The 20,259-nt window shown below is 34.1% G+C and overlaps 1 protein-coding gene across 1 annotated transcript; it reads right to left on the bottom strand.

Annotated features, from left to right (window-relative positions):
* Positions 1–2,118: 2,118 nt before the first annotated feature.
* On the bottom strand, positions 2,119–20,017 carry LOC129943012 (Ig-like and fibronectin type-III domain-containing protein 2). The gene is made up of 20 exons (XM_056052216.1): positions 19,668–20,017; positions 11,831–11,917; positions 10,897–11,070; positions 9,107–9,241; positions 8,988–9,041; positions 7,962–8,925; positions 7,688–7,901; positions 7,482–7,607; positions 7,271–7,418; positions 7,021–7,197; positions 6,760–6,947; positions 6,548–6,698; positions 6,357–6,489; positions 5,488–5,680; positions 5,180–5,426; positions 4,329–5,004; positions 4,066–4,268; positions 3,776–4,008; positions 3,080–3,266; positions 2,119–2,434 (listed from the first exon to the last, which is right to left on the bottom strand). Exons 1-20 carry the CDS (start codon positions 19,690–19,692, stop codon positions 2,427–2,429), a joined length of 4,323 nt encoding a protein of 1,440 aa, XP_055908191.1. The 5' UTR covers positions 19,693–20,017; the 3' UTR covers positions 2,119–2,426.
* Between the last annotated feature and the right edge of the window lie 242 nt (positions 20,018–20,259).

Raw genomic sequence — 20,259 nt, 5'->3', positions numbered from 1 at the left:
TTTATATTGATCCTCGTTTGAAGAAGTCAAAGGGTTTGGAAATTATAGAGGAGCAATCATCAAGTCCTTTTGTAAAACAATTGCACACAAAATACATTGCAGGTCGGGCCATCAGTAATGTTATTTGGATGTTGCACCCCATATGGGATTGGTCATATAAAAAATATTAATACAACTATTACTGGTGATATCTATAAAGAGACAATTTAATCAATCATAAGATGTACCGTAAGCATGGATATATCAATAAGATAACGATCCAAAGCCCAAAGTGCCATCCGCCTGAGCAAAGTCCTGATTTAAACCGCTTAGACAACTTACACTCTCCTCTAATTTTTTAATTGTAGGTGGTCCTTAAATCAAAATGATAATTAAGTTCAAATCATATTTGTCTAATCAATAATTTTTAACTTAAGAAGACAACTCCAATTTCAGTGGCTTAATTATACGGCCACAACTGTAGGTCCTATACACTTATCTTTATAGTAAAACGTTCCATTGTAGGTAATTCATGAAAGGGAAATTGTTTCATGCACTGGCCATATTTTGACCACTGTTGCACTATTACATCTGTTATAGTTATTTATTATATTTCTTATTATGTTACAATGATATTTTTATTTTTTACTTTGTTTTTGAAAAAGGAAAGTAAAAGGGGTTATATATATTTCTCTTAAAAAAAACCCATTTATTAGCTGTTATTTCAGGCTTTCGTGACCTATTAAATAGTTGTAGTGGGAAGAGCTAGAAAGTGAACCAAAGAAAAGGATTCAATTAAAACAATAAGAACAGACTGAGATTTTTTATTATGTATAAATGTAAATTTAATAATTGTTTCTATATATAATGCAAACAGCTAATTTATACAGCTATGTATGTAGGTATGAACATTTTATTCACTCTAGAAAAGAAGGTTTTAAACAAAACATTGATTACTTGGAAATTTCCAAATGAAAATAATATAGATTTAAAAGCAAGAAAAAGATTATGTTAAGATATGTGTTATGAATTGAATGTGATGATAAGAGTTCCTAAAAATATTTTATTTTGTGTATATATTTTGTAACCATATGAAAGCTAAATTATAAATCAATATTGAGACCAAACTTTTCACATACATATGTACGTACTTTTATACAAATCAGAAGTTGAAAGGCAACGATTTCCGTACCTTAGTCTGCAAATCAGCTATATCTATGATAGCTCTCCATACAGAAGACACGAAAATCGTTGCACGTAATTTGTATTTATAAAAAAATCGTTTTGAAATCTACATATTTATTGTATAGTATGTATCGAAAAAAAAATTGATGTATTGCTAAAAGAACACCAACAAAAAAGAAATCAGCAACTCGGGATGTTCCATTGGTTAGTAAGTTGAGGTTAATTTTTTATTTAGCCGTGATGGTTCTAACCTTTAAATACTAACATGCTTAGTTTCGATCACGATTACATGATAAACCGGCTCGGAATGTCGATACATGTTGGCTATTCTTTCTTATCATAATTTGCATACAGTGTAATTGTTGGCACAACACAATTCGAACTAGGAAAGTAATATATTTAAAAATTAAATTAAAACAAAATACGTAATTGCTCCTGAAAACTGACTTCAACTACTTATATTTTTCAACACCAAGTAATTCTTGTTATATTCAAAAAAGTTCTAAACCGCTTCATTTCTGCACAGAAACACTTTTTTGATATCGCTCTTTCGAAGAAACATACAGGATCTAAATAAGAACTATAACTTACCAGATCAACACGTTAGAAAATCAAACATTTGTATACCATTAGAAATATTTCCTGGTTTTCAAAAAGTTATGCCGTTTTTTATGTCTTAAAGAGGCATCTACTTCATTGAGGTTTTTTGGAAAACAAATAACATATAATTACAAAATAAAATATATATATTATATATCGTTTAGGGATAAATTAATTATTATTTATTCAATATGTACAATGTACATACTTTTAACTTTTGTAAAATGTTGAACTTCGCATACTCAATATTTATACTTTTGTAAAGACAGCTGCTTTATCGTTTGATAATTTTATTGGCTTCAAAAGATATCCATGTTTTCTTCTGTATATCAAGTAAAATTGAAATTCTAAAAAGCTGTTTATGGTATAATTTATTTAGCCTTTAATTAATAAAATACATGTTTGCATATATTATCAGTTAGATATCCATATGTATCTACATATTTATATTAAAAATAATTCCTTCCAGTTTTTTTGTATATGTACATTAGGTAATTCTATAGAGCCTATTCTTAAAATAAAAGTTGTCTAGTTATAACAAAACCAACATATTTCATTTTTCTGTTTATCTATTATATAGAAAAATCAGCTTGTTTCAGAAATGGTGATGTGACCAGGCAACTCCTCACTAGATGACTAGATGTTTTTTGTTTGCTTTAAACTCATAACCCTGCAAGTAGAATAAGTTTCAAAAATAATTTTATAGAAATAAGAAATCGTAATTTTGTAACTAAAATTATCATGTTTCTGTGAAAAGATATAAGCATTTAAGCATTATTTTATTACTAACGAATGCATCTTAAAAAAGATAACATATAATAATTAAAAACAATTTTTAAAGCAATATCTTTTCCTAACCAAGTGCCTTAATTGTGTTTAGATTTTAAGTACAAAACAACAAATACATATAATAAATTTGTTTACAACTTTATTTGACTGTGTCAACCAAAACAGAGCACAGTGTCGACGCATAATATGAATTTATTTGACATTTTACGCACAAAAAAAACTTTATTGCTGAATATTATGGGCATAAATACTATTGCAAAACGGTTATAATTCGAAATTTTCTTCATAAAAATAATAACCATGATGGGAATTAATATCTGTAGCAAATTATTGTGCAGATGTTTTGTAGACTTGGCATTTTTTAACTTTAGCAAATTGCTAAGAGATCGGTTAAAATTAGGAAAAGCATTTTTTAAGCTTAATAAATTGCTCAATAGCAACTGCAATTTACTAAATCGTTTTAAATCTTGCTCAAATAACTAAGCGATATATATAAATTTGAATGAAAATAATTCTTTAAAAATACCTTCTTGGCCAAATTTAAGTTCCTCATAATGTGGTTGATTCGGACTTCCAATTGCTTGAACAGCTGTTACAAAGCGACTTTTCGAACTTTCAGAAGCTGGAGATATTGAACCACTTTCAGTTTTCGAGTTTGTCTTCACTTTGGACATGGAAGGTGGTGATGTAGGAAGTGATTGAGTAGTAGCTATCTGCAGAAAAATTAAGAAATCGATAAATATCCAGGACGAAACGATAAAATAAATAAATACAAATTTTTACTAAGATAAGACTATTTAAAATCAATACATTTTTGTAAATTAAACTAATGTTTACAATGTAATGCGGTTCAAACCAAAAAATTACCAACAAATTCAACTGGCTGGCCTTGTGCTTATCATTATAAAGTTTTTAAGTGTGGATATAACTTTAAAAATAGATGTATAAATATTGCAACATCATCCCTTATGAGAAACAGAATAACGAAAATGTGGATTATCTACTTACGTACATAGCTAGTTATAACTTTTAAATGAATTTGTATACAATGTCTGCACAGCCTACCAAAATATTTGTATATTCCTTTATTTTTTTTTTGAATAAAAATAACAAACAAAGTGTGTATTATACACATACATACATATTTCTTTAAGGCCTTTGCCATTCAAGACTACATGAATATATTAGTATTAATACCTTATTAAAATAGACTACTACTGACCTGGACCTGTTCGACCCCTCTAAGATAACTCGGGTTTTCAAACGCAACTGCATTAGCTGTTTGTTTACCATTTCTTCTGCGATTGTAGAAAAATAGTCCCAATGCAGCAAGAAGAATAGCTAAAATTCCAGCTATGATTCCACTAATGGTGCCTGCAGTACTAGCATGTGATGCAGAAGTAGATTCTCTGTCACCGATTGTAAAACGAATTGGTACGGTAAGGATACTAGCACCTTAAATGCAAATATTAAGTAAATTTAAAATGTTCGTATAAATTTGTATTTTCTTACCAAATGAATTTCCAGCTTTAACTACTAGCTCATATAAAATTTCTGGTTTCAGACCATCGATTTTAGCGCTTGTCTTTGTAACGTCAATTCGTTTCACTTCAGTTGAGTTTATTGCTTGTTCCACAGTCTCACTAACAGCAGCTTCATGATAAAATATTCGGTAGCCATCCACAGAGTCAGGGTTCTTAGACGGAGGGTCCCAACTTTAAATCAAATAATTATTAACTGTGTAAAAATAAATAATAAATTAATATTATACGAACCTAATTTTAACTTCGTTATCCGAAATCACTTTCACTTCTAGATTTTGAGGCGGCCCTGGTAGTTTGTCTCTATTGGACTCAAAACAACCAACTATGGTCCTTGTGTGTTGAAGACTACATATTTCAGTATTGAGAACTGACTCTCCTCTGCACCAATTAAGACATTTCCGTGGAACATTGCTGTCTGCACAGCATTTTCGGTGGTCGGACCCGTCAGCAGCACATTTCATTAACTTATTAAAGTCAACAATACATTCCGGTTTGTTTATCACTGCATCAATATCAATATAAAAACCACACGCAATCATGCAAGGTGAAGAAACATTTTGATTGGAACAACATTCAGATATGTTGTTTATTGAAGGGGTAGTCCTGATTCTTACTGAAACGGGGCTTGTTGCTGATCCTAGAGCATTTTCTGCATGGCAAAAATAGTCACCCACGTCAGATAGTTGTAAGTTTAAGATGCGAAGATTCATTGTACTTTGAGAAGGGTTTGAAGTGTTGTTTTGAACAGTTATGTCATATTTTCCTCCTTGAGTGATAGGGCTTTCACCATATTTATCTCGCCAAAACATAATTTTCGGATGAGGAATTGATTTTATCGCACACTTTAAGTCAACGGTATCCCCAATATTAGCAACTGTAATACCGGAAGCTTGAAGTCTGGGTGGATCTATTGAAAAATAAAAAAATATTTTCGAATTAAAGGAAATAAATGAAACTGTATTAATTTTATTTTGTATGGTGCAATTAAGCACACTTAACGATATTCATTACAAAAAATAGTTGTATAAAATATTTAAAACTAAAAACCATTTCTACTATATTTGGAAGAAATTTAAACTCACAGCTTATGTTTATTTTTCTAGTCGCCTGCATTGGCATTCCAAAACCATTGTCTGCATAGCAAGATACATGCTCCATATCCATTGTTACGTTATGAATAACAGTAACCATATTTCTTGATTTGTCTTGCCGTACTAAGTGCCCACCGACGTACAATGAAATAGTTGGGGCTGGATTTCCAAGTGCTAAACACAGAACTGTCATGGATCCCCCTTCAGCAACAATATCTGAAGGTTGAACAGTGGGCGGCTTAAAACGATGAATTTATTAATTTTTATAAAAGTTTTAAATTCCACAAATCTTTTCTTACATTCACATATGGTGGCAAGGCTGGATCAGTCCAAGCCACTAGTGTCTCTGAAGCTAGCGATACTCCTTTGGCGCTTATTGCTTCCACATACACAATGTGTTGAGAGTTAGGCCTCAAACTGTCCAGACGTATCCATAAATTCCTGGTGTTTTTAATCGAAAATTCGCTTGACGAGGTTGCTTTATGATGTACCCTTTAATTTTAGAAAAGAAAATGTATTCAATATTCTCTTGCACACATTAACTGTATCTTATTGCATATTTATAAGAGTAAATATTAGAACCAAAATTAAGATTTGCATGTTAAAATAAATAATTTTGTGTGAAGTTGTGCAGTTTAATATTCTATTTTGTAATTTACTGTCAAATTACAAATTTGTTCGTGCATATTACTATAGTGCACATAAACGGGGATATTATGCACTCCTTACATTTTTGCGTCTTCTTGCAAAACTACATTCACTCAACTTCACAAAAAGTACTCATTGAAAAGTTATAAAATTCTGAAAGCTTTCATTTACAAACACTTTAATACTAGTCTCAGGTATGATCAGATCAATCCTTAAGCAAAGAAAGTAATCTCTACTACAATCATATTCACGATCAGAAGGATTTTCTATCATCTAACGAAACTATGTACATATATGTACCTAGGTATGTATATAAGTAGATAAATATTTTGTAAATTATATTAAGTAAACAAATACAGTTTGAGATATCACAACGTTCTTCTAAGTTCTAACATAGAATTTTTGATTTTTTCCACAAATTAAAAAGTTGCTGACTTTTTTTGTAATGACATAACACCTTTTTCCTGCACTCTGTTACACAAAATAAGTTGTCAATAATGACTTGGTATTGAGCCTTTACCTATATGCAATTGGTTCATGGGGGTGTGAAAATTCCGGCGGTTGCCAAGATATTGTAACCCAGTCCGCACCGTGTGCAGACACTTGCAAGGAGTGTGGTGGCGAAGGAACTCCATATGAAGATTTCGAGTTATCTGTAAATTGAAAACGTATGTATGTGTTTCAACTACAAACAAAATTAAAATCACTCACTTAAAGCATCCAAACTAGTAGAAGTGTTAACAACCAGCATTGAAGATGGAAGTGAAGTGCCATGTTCTCCGCTGACAGTTACAAGTACCCTGTACAGGGATGATGCCTTAAGTGATGAAAGTTCTATTGAAGTCGCATTAGTATGAATTTCCTTTGGAAGTAAAATATACTTAAGACGTTGCATTAAATATAAAATAAACAAAGATTCTTACATTTTCCAGCTTAAATACCGTCTCGTACATTGTCATGTTGCTAACTTTTCCATATTGAACAATGTATTCATATTGCATGGTTACATTTTGTGAGGTGTCGCTAGGCGGAGACCATTCCAAGGATATAGTGCTGTTTGAAACATCTGTTACATGCATGTCCTCAACGGGACCAGGTATATTTCCAGTACCTGGAATTTAGGTTGCAAAAGTAGGCAGGAATATTGTACATTATACACGATTAATTTATTAGCAGTAATTTACCTTCTTCAAAGCATTGTAAAATATTCCCTGCGTATGACAAACATTCTGATGACGCAAGGTGCGGAGAAACTGATGGTAAAACTCCACGACATAGAGGAGCACACAAAGGAGATACACCTCTTCGATTGCAGCAAGGTGCGTGGTCTCGACCGCCCACTGCACATTTAACTATTATTGCTGAAATAAAAGCAATGTTATTTCGAAGTTCAGGAGGTAAATATTACCTACATTTTGTATATTTAATACTCACCCATTTGAGCTTGACAAGTTGATCCCAAAGTTTGCATATCGCTTAACTTCATATCGTAAGAACAAAGTGGAAGACACTTTGGAAGAAGCTGTGCAGTTTCGCAGCATTTGCTAATATTATACAAAGGAGGTGTCTGATCAATGTTTTCCTAGTTTTGAAATTTTAGACTTAATGACGAAATTTGATGAACAAAATAACATCTGCTTTTTACCAGAAATTTTGTCCGAAACACTAATCGTGATGAAGGCATACCTTGTCCATGAGCATTCACAGCTGTAACATAACATTCATAATATGTTCCAGGTTCCAAGTTTTCTAATATTAAGGGAGGACGTTCCTAACAAAATAATGATTCAAATACATAATATATATATTTGTATACTTTTTGAACAGACTGTCTTTAAAAGATATATTCACTTTTTGGATCATTGCGTATTCGTTTTCTGAACCTAGTTGTCTGAAAAATAATGAGAACTGGGAGACTGTTTCAGTCCGTATTTTTGGAGCATTCCAGTCCAAAATGGCAAAAGATGAAGAAATCTCTATTGACCTTAGCCTCCTTGGATATCCCGGCAACACTCCATATCCATGGAGAAGACAGCTACTAAGGTCTGGCATGTATCGTAAGCACCTTAAATTATAGTTGAAACATATTTTTTTGTGCAATGAAATGAAACTGGAAAAAACTTACTTGAATAAACTAAAATTTAGGGCTGAAACTTTTCCAGAACAAAGAGGCAAGCATATTGAAGGTACCCCTCTTGTTTGGCAACACGAGGAGTGATCAATACCATTTGCTAAACAGTTGAATGTTACGTTTGACCATGGAGCACACACCATAAAATCTGGTAAGCTTGCTAAACTAGCTTTTTTTGGGTCGCACATTTTATCCAGGCACATTCTGTGGTACATACCATTTTTTTCACAACAACCTCTTATATTGGGAAGTTTTGGTATCACAGCTGTTGAGTTGTTTAGTTTAAATGCAGAATCTTCTGCACTAAAAGTCAGAGCACGTACTCGCTGGCTGGGTAGACTCTCACCATGCTGATTATGAGCAGTCACTGTTACTGTATACATTGTCAATGGTTTGAGTTCAGATACAACATACGTTTCCAAGTCACTGGACACTTTAATATTTACTCCCGGATCTGACACAGTTGTTGGAAGGATGTCAGGATCAAAGCTATGTAAAGCGGATATATTTATAGAATAGTGAGTAACAGTTTCTGGTAGTTTTTCAGGTGGTGACCAGCCAATTTTGAGTGAGGTATCAGTAATTGTTTCTACAAAAACATCAATCGGAGAGCTTGGAAGTTTCTGCACGCCTTCCAAAATACACTGAAGCCCAGGAAGAGTATGTTGTATGCATGAGACCCTCGTTTTAAGAAGATCTGTAAAAGGACTATATTCCCCCCGACACATATCTTGACAAATATCTGGAATTCCTCTTTGTTCACAGCATGGAACATGATTCCTCCCGTCAGCCATACACTTAACAATAATCGGAAAATCCTTTTCACAGACTTCCGGCTCCACGCCAGTGGTTCCATCAATAATATTATGAACATTGCAAAACCCAGTACACTCTTTCGAAACATTTTGAGTTTCGCAGCATTCTGTAAAGTCGTGGGACAACTGTTGTGCGGATGGAGCTGTTGAAACGAAATAATTTAAACTTTTATATAAACGGATTTTTATGAGCAGTGATACACACTTATTTCTGTCGGAGCAACCTGCGTTGAACTTTCACCTTTCACTGATGGTCTAACTAAAAATTTTAAAGGATACTAAAATTAATTTGACTTCACTTAAGATTTTAAGATTAAAGCTTACCAGTAAGACTTTGAAAACTTCGTATTACAGGATCAGAATTAACTTCGCATGTATAAATGTCCGAATCGGATGGTGTCGTATTTTTAATAAGTAAAACCCAAACATCGCCCCCACTTCCAGTCTTAGATCTTGGATCTTCACAAAAAATATAACCCTTTATTTTTATTTATAGAGGATAAATGAAACCTTAAAAATGGAATTATTTTAGAGCACAGAAATACTACTTCAATTGTTACGTTTTAATTCTGGATGTCACTAAAATTCGAGATATACGCTTTTACCAAAAAAAATGAGTTCAAATCAAAGTAAAAAGCGTACAAAGTTTACTGCGCTGGCTACTAATAGAAACAAACAAAACACGAATATTTAAAACATAAAGTTATTTTAAAAATCTATAAAAAACAAAATGCAATGCCAACATTTGCCATCAGATTTAGTTCGCGCTTTTTAAGGCCATTCAAAATTAATTTAAAATAAATTTGAAAATACAAAGTATTGCTTTAACCAACAAATTATTTACTATCGTAGAATTTTTATTTTTCAATATTGTTTAAGTATTTAAAAATGTGCTTTTGTATATATATACGTATATATATACATAATATGTACACATTAAATATGTATGCGTTAATAATTTATTTTGCAGAGAAAGTAGGATACAACTTTTCTAATACAAGCTTTTCTGAAAGTTTTGATTTTTCATATTCTTTTCCGAAGCTGACAGGAGTTTTACGCTCTTGGTAGTTTAGGTAAGAGTACGATAACTAAGGCGACAAAGTTTAATGACGGATTTGTATAGAATAGTTAAAAATAAGCATTTTTACTATGGGAGGGGGTCTATCTCCCCCCGTTTATGCGGTAGGGGCAATTTAAATATTATTTAAAATCGAAAAAAAATAGTTTAAAAATATCGGTAATACTTACAATATAAGGTATGATACATTTTTTTAAAGCCAACATTCTGTTCTCTTAGCCAGTTTTTAAAGCAATAAAAAAAATATTTTTATTAAATTACTTTTTTTTTGCTTAAGTGGTCTTATTTTGATAGTTATAAACATAGGATTCGGGGTGGGTACAAGGTGGAGTGGGTGCAAGGTGGGAGGGTGCAAGGTGCCGTGGGTGCTAGCTAGATTTAAGAAAAATTAATTTACCCTAGGTATATCTTAATCCATATTCGATTATAACTATAAAAATAAGACTACGTAAATACTTAAACAAGGAAAAAGTAATTTAATTAAAGTATTTTTATTTTGATAATTTTTAATTTTCTCATGAACTAAAAGAGTTTTCAGTTGTTTAACAAACCCAAATAAGAGCAATAATTCTAAAAAATAAACAGTAGTGAAGTTTTGAAAAATTACACTTTAAACTTTTTTTTTAACTTTTTTTTGCATACATTTTGAGTTTAAAAGATTTTTTTTCAAAAGCTATGCATTGTTTTGACTTGAATTAAAAACGAGCTAATAGACAAAAGTTTTTACTCCAAAAACATGTATACAACTTAGTTGTAAGTACTACCAATATTATTTAATAATTGTTTTCCAATCCATTTAACGTACATATTTTTTTAAATTGCCCCTACCGCCTATACGTGGCTAGATAGACCCCCCCTCCCATAGTAAAAAATGCTTGTTTTTAACTGTTCTATACAAATCTACCATTAAACTTTGTCGCCTAAGTTATCGTACTCTTCACGTATTTTTGTTTTCATTTAAAAAAATAAGTCAGGATTTCTGCACTCAAAAAAAAGCAAGTGCTTCTGTACTAACAATACTATGTTCCGATCTTACTTTCATCGTGCAGAACTCTGATGCGCTTATCCTTGGTAACTCTGTTCATTCCAGCAGACATAATTTCTCTTGATCCTTTTCGCCACAGAACTGTGTTGTTGAGATATGGGTTTGCTACTACGCAGGTAAGTAATGCATCTTTGCCTTCCACAACCAAACTTGGTCCACCAGTACCTAACGAATTATACAATTACTATTGTCTTATAAAACCATATGCATTGTATTCATAAATATATGTTAAAACTATAATACTCTCATGGAGAGGAACGACCGAAGCAACGCCTGTGCAACCGTCAAGATTCTGCTAAAGTTGATAATAGAGGAAATCAAAATCAAGGGCCAACAGCACACTGGTCAAGAGTACTACAGATTTTACACTCAATGCTATATTTTTACTAGGGAATTTCTTAAGCATAAGGTATGTGTCATGATATAATATAAATATTTACCTATGTAGGGCCATAGAGATTTCTTTTCTTCGAATTTGTTTAATTAAACCCACAAATGAATTAAATTTACTTTATAATAAGTACTAGTAAAATTAGGTACTTTTTATGGGAATCGATACATAATATTCAAAAACGACTTGACAAATTTTAAGCCTAAATATTACGATTAGTGACACTAAGCGTCATGGTATTATTTAAATATAACGACATTTTTGTCGGTCACAATAATGTTTTTTTTTTACTAAAAAAGGTAACTGAACAAATTTTGTATTAGTTATATGCATTACTACATGAATTCTTTTCTGTTATTTAAATTAAACAGAAACGTAGAAAATAAAAGGCTATTTAAGAAACCGTACACCTTTTATTCTGAAGTGTTGTAATGGACCCCACAAAATTCGGTGATGAAAGTAAAATAAGTTATGGTGAAAATTGAATCACAAATTTAAACTCGCACTTAAAACAAAATGTAAAAAAATTCTTACCTATTGCTTCACTGGATTTGGTTACCCGTAAGATACAAACTGCTACTGCTAACCCTAAAAATATCCTCAATGGCGTCAAGCTGAAATCTAGAAAAATAGTAATAAATATTTTTTTAATGGTATTTATTTGGAAAAAAAATACTAATGCGCATATGAAATCAATGCATGTTAATTTCATGATAAAGATGAAGGGTGTGCTATTAACAATAGACAACAATACCAGCAAATGACTGACAGGCTTGCGAGGAATTGACAAATCCTTCAAGAGTAATTCTTGTCATGAACAAGTGTTTCTCAAACTAGCCGTTCGGATTCGGCATAAAATTGTAGGTCCCCTCCATTCCCGACAACATTACTCGCACACAGGAATGGTTGAGAGTTGTAAGTCACTAGGCCCTGGTTCACAACGGACTGTTGCGCCACCCCATTTGATTTGATATACTTGGTCTTGCTCTCATTGACCACTAAACCCATCTTCTTCGCTTCCGTCGCAATGCTCAAAACCGCTCTACTGATATCACGCTTTGATGTTCCAATTATGTCAATATCATCTGCGTATCCAAATAATTGGATGGACCTTTGGAAGATTGTGCCTCTTGTGTTGACGGTTGAGTTTTGCACAATTCTTTCCAGAACGATGTTGAAGAAGTCGCATGACAGGACATCGCCTTGCCTAAAACCTTTTTTAACATCAAATGGATCGGTAAGATCTTTTCCGACCTTAATAGAGCAGTGTGTATTCTCCATCGTCATTCTGCATAAACGGATATGTTTAACAGGGATGCCAAAACTAGACATTGCTCTATAGAGCTCTTCCCTTTGGATGCATACACGGCTTTAAAATCGATAAAGAGATGGTGGGTATCGATTTGAAGTTCCTGGGTTTTTTCCTAGATCTGCTGTAGTGTGAATTTTTGGTCGATATTGGGCTTCCCTGGTCTTAATCCACACTGATAAGGACCTATCAGGTTGTTGACGAACGGCTTCAGACGTTCACATACTCGTAATACGGCAGAGAGGATCTTATATGCAATGTTAAGGAGATTGATGCCTCAATAGTTGGCGGAGTTTAGATGGTCTCCTTTCTTATGTATCGGGCACACTATGCTGACATTCCACTCATCGGGCATGCTTTCTTCCGACCATATTTTGCAGATGAGTTGGTGTATGCTGTTGGCCTACGAAGTAATCGCCTGCTGCTTTGTATAGTTCGGCAGATGCCGTCAGCTCCAGCGGCTTTGTTTATCTTAAGTTAAGATATAGCTATCTTCACTTCGTCAAGGTCGGGTAGGCGGAATTGTTGATCTGCGTCGCCGAGGTTGAATGGTTCTATCTCCCTTTCCGGCATTCGTCGTCAAACCAGGGGTTTCGCTGTGGTGGCACCGTGAAACCTAGCACTTCAGAGCCGGCATCTCTGATGGCTGCAAGGCAATGTTGCTACTAGTTTTCAATGCTTAATGCAGGCAGCATACGACTCCTTAAGAGGTTATTAGAGACTCGATCGGAAAAGGAAATGGCAGTCTCTTTCGATTGTAGCAGTCTAACGTCGAATCTTCTCACAGTGCTTCCTTGTTTTGGCTTTTATCGGGATATCCGTAGCTGTACCTTGGCTACAACGAGATACTGGTCCGAGTCAAAATGTTGGCCCTCGGAATGTTCGGATATCCTATATAGTGGAGAAGTGTCGTGCGTGGATCGCAATGTGGTCAATCTGGTTGACGGTTGATTGATCAGGAGATTTCCATGTCCCCTTGTGGATATTGAGATGTGTGAACTGCTCCGAAAATGTCGAAGAAGCCCTATAAGGTGTTGATTCCATAACGAGAATTCGTCCACTGCCGTCTGGATAAAGAGAGATGCCTTAGTGGAAACACCTCTCCCCCTCTCTCTCGTTTGCTGCCCCCAACAACTTTCCAATTGATGTATTAGGCACCCGATGTTCACCACAGGGAGGTGAGAGTAGGAGTTGATAGACAGAGGTTGGTTTTGAGAAAAATCCGTGGACGCTTGTGTCCTCTTGAATGCACATGTCTACTTTGAACATTTAGGCCAAAACCCATTAGTACGATAAGAAGAAAAAGCTTTTGGTTTAAATTAAAATTTAAAATGTATTAATTTCAAACCCCTAACTGTCACTGGCATACTAAACGTATTTGAATTGTGTGTAAGTTATTAAAACAAAAATGTAATAATAAAAAAGTTATCGCAGGTAGCCGGGTTTGAACTCTTTAAGTAAGTGCTAATTATAAAATAAAAATTTAAAAAAAAGTTATAGCAAATACCCGGGGTTGAACACAACCCAACTCAAAAACTCAAAAACTAAAAGACATAAAATCATCTAGTTTTCAGTTTTCGATCAAAAATAAATAAGGGCAATGTATTCTAAAAAAAAAAATTGTAGATAATCTAAAAGTTTTGAAATATTACACTCTAAACCATATTTTTAACTTTTTTTTTTACCAAATTTTGAGTTTAAAACAGTGTTTTTCGCAAACTATGCATAGTTTTGACTTGATTTAAAAACAAGCTACTAGACACAAGTGTTGGCTTTAAAAAAAGGTATAATACTTAATTGTAAGTATTACCGTTATTTTTTAATTATTTTTTTTCCATTTAAAGTACATGTTTTTTTAAATTGCCCCTACCGCCTAAACGGGGGGAGATAGACCCCCCCCCTCCCATAGTAAAAAATGCTTGTATTAAGCCCCTCTACCAAAAACCGTTATTATATCTCGGCGCCAAAGTTATCGTACTCGTGCCTATAGCTCATATTAAAGGGGTTGGCAAACAAGTGCAACTGAATATACTAAACGGTGATTTTTTAATAGCTTGAGAACATTTTTTTAAAAAAAACGCATTAAATTTGCAAAATCTCATCGATTCTTTATTTGAAACGTTAGATTGGTCCATGACGATAATTTCATTTAAATGTTGACCGCGGCTGCGTCTTAGGTGGTCCATTCGGAAAGTCCAATTTTGGGTAACTTTTTCGAGCATTTCGGCCGGAATAGCAAACAAACAAGCTGCAAGCTCTGCTATTCGCCTCAATGCTTCGTCCCAGTGGACTAACAACAACATTGGCCACTCCGTAATTCTAAGGTACTTAGAATCAATTCCAAAGCACACAGACTACACCATCCCCCAACTACAATTCGACAGAAACTTCCAAATTTCTATACCTACTAGATCTTTTTAGGAGGATAGGACATTCTTGGAGGATGAGTCAATCCATTTTTACACAGATGGGTCAAAAACCAAAGAAGGGGTTGGTGGAGGTGTGTACTCTGAACTACTGAAATTAAGTCTCTCATTCCGCCTTCCCAATCATTGTAGCGTGTTCCAGGCGGAACTTTTGGCGATTAAAGAAGTCTTGTCTTGGCTCAAAGAAAACGTGATATCAACATCTGATATCCGTATTTTCTCTGACAGCCAGGCCGCTATCAAATCCCTGGACTCTGTCTCTACAAACTCTATAACAGTCCATAACTGTCGATCATCTCTAATGGAGATGGCGCAACAGTTTAATATTCACCTTTGCTGGGTGCCGGGCCATAGAGACATTCCAGGTAACTAAGGCAGATGAACTCACCATTAACGGCACAGTACAGCCCATCCTACCACGTTTGGCACGTACTGGCATACCAATAGGTATTTGTATGGATAATGCATATTATCCAGTGCATTGGAAGACAGCTGTGGTTCATCCTCTCCCGAAAAAGGGAAAGGACAACTCCAACTTGCAAATCTTCGGTCGATAAGTCTTCTTCCGAGCATCAGCAAAGTTTTCGAAAAGATCATTAATAGGGCTCTGACTAAGTGGGCTGCGGACAACAAAATAATTCCGGATAAACAGTTCGGGTTCAAGGCGGGTCATGACACAATTCATGCTGCGTCTAAACTCGTTTCTGATATCCAATGGAATAAATCAAAACAACAATGCACAGGTGCTGTTCTGGTTGATTTGGAAAAGGCCTTTGACACCGTATGGTTAGAGGGTCTTTACCTAAAACTGAGCAGGCTTGGCATAAGCAAGCCATTGTTGTATATACTTTATGGTATGCTTAACGGTAGAAAGTTTGTTGTCAAAAGTGGCAATGTAACTTCTACCACAACATTCTCAATTAAAAATGGTCTTCAACAGGGAGCGGTGAATTCGCCAATTCTCTTCAGCATTTACACCAGCGATCTGATAGGTAGTCTTACAAAGGCAATTGCGTACGCCGACGATCTAATTGCGTACAGAACGGCCCAAAAGGTTGAGGTTATTAGAATTCTCTTGCAGCGTGATTTCGACAAGATTCAGCGATATTGCGACGACTGGAAACTGAAAATAAATGACCAGAAGTCGGAGACAATTCTGTTCCGGACTCCGTTGGCTAGGGCCACGAGGGATACGTGTAAGAATTGGCGCAAGATCGTTGATCTTCACGGGCAGCCATTAGCGAGCAAAAGTGTAGTGAAGTACCTCGGTATCTGGTTAGATCAGTATTTATATTTCGACAGACATATAAATGCTGCTCTGACCAGGGCCAGAGGAGCCTTCGCTCTGACGAAACGGCTGTTTTTTAGCAGTCGGCTTGACCCCAGAGTGAAGGTAATTTGCTACATGGCCCTCATACGGCCAATGATCGTTTATGGTTGTCCTGTGTGGTTCAACGTTGCCCCTTCCCAGATGGAGAAGTTTCGGGTGTTCGAGCGGCAGTGTTTACGACGCTCTACCGGCTTATATCGAACAGCCGAATCTTCTTATGTGCATTACTATTCCAACGAGGTCATTGACAATTTCGTGATAAAACTCGTTCGAGGTCACATTGCAAGAGCTATGTCTTCGACCAACAATTTAATTTTCGGGGCGTTCTATCCGAACGACGAGTATTTTGAAAGTGCACGCTTGAGCGGGTTCATTCCACCAGAGGCATTCCTCTTTTTAGACAAATGCGGTCTGATACAGGATAGATTGGCAGTTCCGTTAATCTACCACGTCAGACGAAGAACCGTGAATAGGCGACTCCTGTACAATCGGGACGTCATGGCAGAAGGTGGAGCAGAGCTCCTTCGGTTCAGTAGGGTTGTGTCCGAACGGGACCGAACTGATAGGGTGAAGCAGGAGAACCAGTTTTGGTGGCTTCAATCGGCACTTGATAGTGGGTAGTCGGGATGGGGTTTTAAGCCTTGGCGGCTTACATACTTGTTTAATAGTATTAGGGTTTAGTTTTAAGTAGAATAGGCATGGTGGCACGAAAAGAAATGGAAAAAAAATACAAAAAAAAAATTAAAAAAAACATTAAAATAAAAAAAAAAAAAAAAATGGATTAAAAAAAAAATAGACAACAAAATATGAAAAACAAAAATGTTAGATAGTTAGATTAGCTGCTGTGGTTGTTCTAGTTTTAAGTAGTTTAAAGGTGGAATAGGTAGTTTAAGTTAGTTTTTAAGTTTTATTTAAGGACCTTATTTTAAGTAGTTTGTAAGCAAAAGTAAAAAAGGATATTGATATTAGTTTTTTTTTCTCAAACTTTTCTAATAAATACAAAAATAAATAAAATTTAAATTGAAGTAAAATAGATCTTAGGGCCGAAAGGTATTAGTTTTAAGTGTTATAGTTTAACTTAGAGTGTCCGTATGGGACCATTAAGTTAGTTGAAAGTTATTGATAATTAGGCTAGTTTTATGAATTTTTGTCTAGCTTTAAGATAGGTTTAAGAATGAATTAATAAAAATGAATTTAAAAAAAAAAAAAAATAGGTATTTGTAAAATGCTGCTAATGCAAGGGCAGGCACCAGGTTGAGCAACAGCAAATAATAGATGTCATAACCGGACACTGTCTAAAAGGAAAGCACGCCACGAAACTAGGCGTATTCTCAAATGACTTTTGCAGAAGCTGTATGGACGAGGAAGAGGAGGAAACAGTTCTTCATCTTCCCTGTACAAGCCCTGCTCTGGCTCGAAAATGCAAGAATTACCTAGGAGAGTTCTTCTTAAACGATCTAACCGATCTAAATCATATCGGTATAATCAGCCTCTCACGTTTCGTAAGGGACTCAAGCTGGTTCCATTGAGCTTAGGAGGAAGCCTCAAGATTCATGTGGTATCACAATTGGCCATTAAACTGGCCTAAGTGTGTCCGTTTCCATCTTGGACAGCCACTATTACCTAACCTAACCTAACATTTTACAAAATGTAATGCTGCCAAACGCTGAGGATCAGTTGCGAAAACATGCACAAACGTTGTATGTCCGTACGTTGGGAATACCATTTTTCGAATTCGATATCTCAAGAACTAGGTATCGAATTCAAATAAATGTTGTTTTACAGTTAATAATAATATAGAGATGTGCTGAGAGGGCTTTATCTAAATTCAATCTGTGGTTATTTTATGATAACAATTTAATAAAAAAGTTTAAAATTAGTTTGAACTATAATACGAATCAATTGTGGTATCGACTCCAATTAAATTGTATATATTATGTCTCCGCATACGGTTAGTAAGAACTAAAAAGTAACTATTTTGTCATAAATTAAAACTCTTTTTTTTTCCTAAATTTATATTGAAAGCCTTCTTTAAATTTTCAAGAATTAATATTCAAGTGTCAATATTGTGTTAATACATATGTGTATAGAACTTTTCAGCCCAATTCTTGTTAAAGTATCTTAACCGGCATTCTCTTAGAAAGTTACATTTTCCGCGGAATGTTATTAAGTTTGATTATTATTTCAAAACTCAGGGTTGTCATGTTAAGGGAATATCGGTTTAAAAAGTACGTACTCAAAATTCCTTAAGGTAATTAAAAGTATCGCAGGGGTAATCCTGGTCTGTATGCTCTTCACAGACAAATAAATACGCATGTAGATAAGAAAAGGTAAACCTCTATAACAATAACTAAATTTTTTTCAAATAAATACAAAGACATTTCATATGGGATGAATATGGATATTAAGTATGTTCGACCGAAAAACTTAATGTTCCCAATTTTGTTTTGAGTATTTCAATATGTCGAAATTCAGTTGAAAAGAAATAAAGGTTAAAAAAAAGATTACGAAAACAGCTGATTCCAGAAAAACATTTGACTTCTACTTATTGCAAAAAGTTTCCAAAGCTCAAAAAGGAATTCCAGAGGAATAAATTTGGTAAGAACCATTTTTAGGACAAAATTATAAAAATAATAATCTGTTGTTTTGTTTTCATCAAGGGTATATGTTTTTTTTATTTCTCAAGGACATATTTATTCAATGCTCTGATAAACCAGAACATTTGTTAGCATTGGAAACTATTTGTTAAATGCTTATAAGAGATTTTTCGATAGAGTTAGGTACGTTTATCTAAAAGATTAAAATTCTTCTTATAATTTTGTTGCTTGATGCGAATCTAGCTCTAGTACAAGTTACTAGAAGTTGAATATGGTACATCTTGAACTTGGCAATTATGTGCAATGTGAATGTGTACCTTACAGAACAAGCAATAATACACACATTCCCTCATCGATTTTTATATGAAATTAATTGTCAGTTGTTTTCATTGGAATGAAACCCTATAGAAATTCCAGACAATGACTTTGTGTCGTTGGTAGATACGTACTGTAAAGTACGTATGTTCAAACTACACCACTTAAGAATGTTTAAGAAGTCCAAAATTGATCTCAGTCACTGCTTGAAGCTATTGCTTATTCTTTTTCACTTCCACTTGCGATGTTTTTTTTATTATTCCATTAGCTTTCAAGATAATGTATAGCTATTATTCATAAGAAAAATTCAAATCGTAGTTACTCTACACAATGCATAAAATGTTCGTTTTGATATGATAAAATAGATGTCTTGTCTTTAAAATTATAATCTTACCTGTATTATAAAATAGCTTATGCATTTTATGTATGTATCTATTTATTCGTCTTTTTAAAATCCAAGTTAGAATCTTATTTTATTTTCAAACTCTTATGTTCAAATACTAAATCATTTAAACTAAAAATGCATCGGTTGAAGAATTATATTGTTTCACTTCGCTACACTTCACTAAACTAAACATATAACCCATTTGGGATTCGATTTAGCTTTATTAAATAGAACTTAACTTCGAATATCTTAAATTGAATATATTTTTATTTAATTAATTTTTTTAACCACTTGCAAGTTGCAATAAATATTATTTACGAATAAAGTTAGCACGCAGAGTGAACGTAATCACAAACAAGCTGTAACTAAAGATTCAATTTAAACGTAGGATTGTTTTATACACATATCTAAGTGGTTTGAGATGACGTTCTCCTAAAGTTCTAATATAACATGAGGGTGGTATATTCACTGCAGCAAGAGCAAGTAAATTGCTACACACATGATATGTGTTGCGCAGCAAAGCTTTTGAAGATTAGTAAGTATTTTATTGTCTGTTGAATATCTTTTGTTACTTCGGGAGCCTCTTTTTTTCTGTTAGTGC

This window comes from Eupeodes corollae, chromosome 1, assembly GCF_945859685.1.
Source record: "Eupeodes corollae chromosome 1, idEupCoro1.1, whole genome shotgun sequence".
NCBI classification, from domain to species: Eukaryota; Metazoa; Arthropoda; class Insecta; order Diptera; family Syrphidae; genus Eupeodes; species Eupeodes corollae.
Note: the sequence above shows the minus strand (reverse complement) of the source record. Positions and strands in the feature narration are given on the sequence as shown.

Excerpts from the sequence above, each read along its gene's own strand:
- LOC129943012 (XM_056052216.1), bottom strand. The coding sequence starts at position 19,692 with ATGCATAAGCTATTTTATAATACAG. Across the intron at positions 11,071-11,830 it reads CAAATCCAGTGAAGCAATAG|GTACTGGTGGACCAAGTTTG; the intron begins GTAAGAATTTTT and ends ATAATTCGTTAG. Across the intron at positions 8,926-8,987 it reads GGTTGCTCCGACAGAAATAA|CTCCATCCGCACAACAGTTG; the intron begins GTGTGTATCACT and ends TCGTTTCAACAG.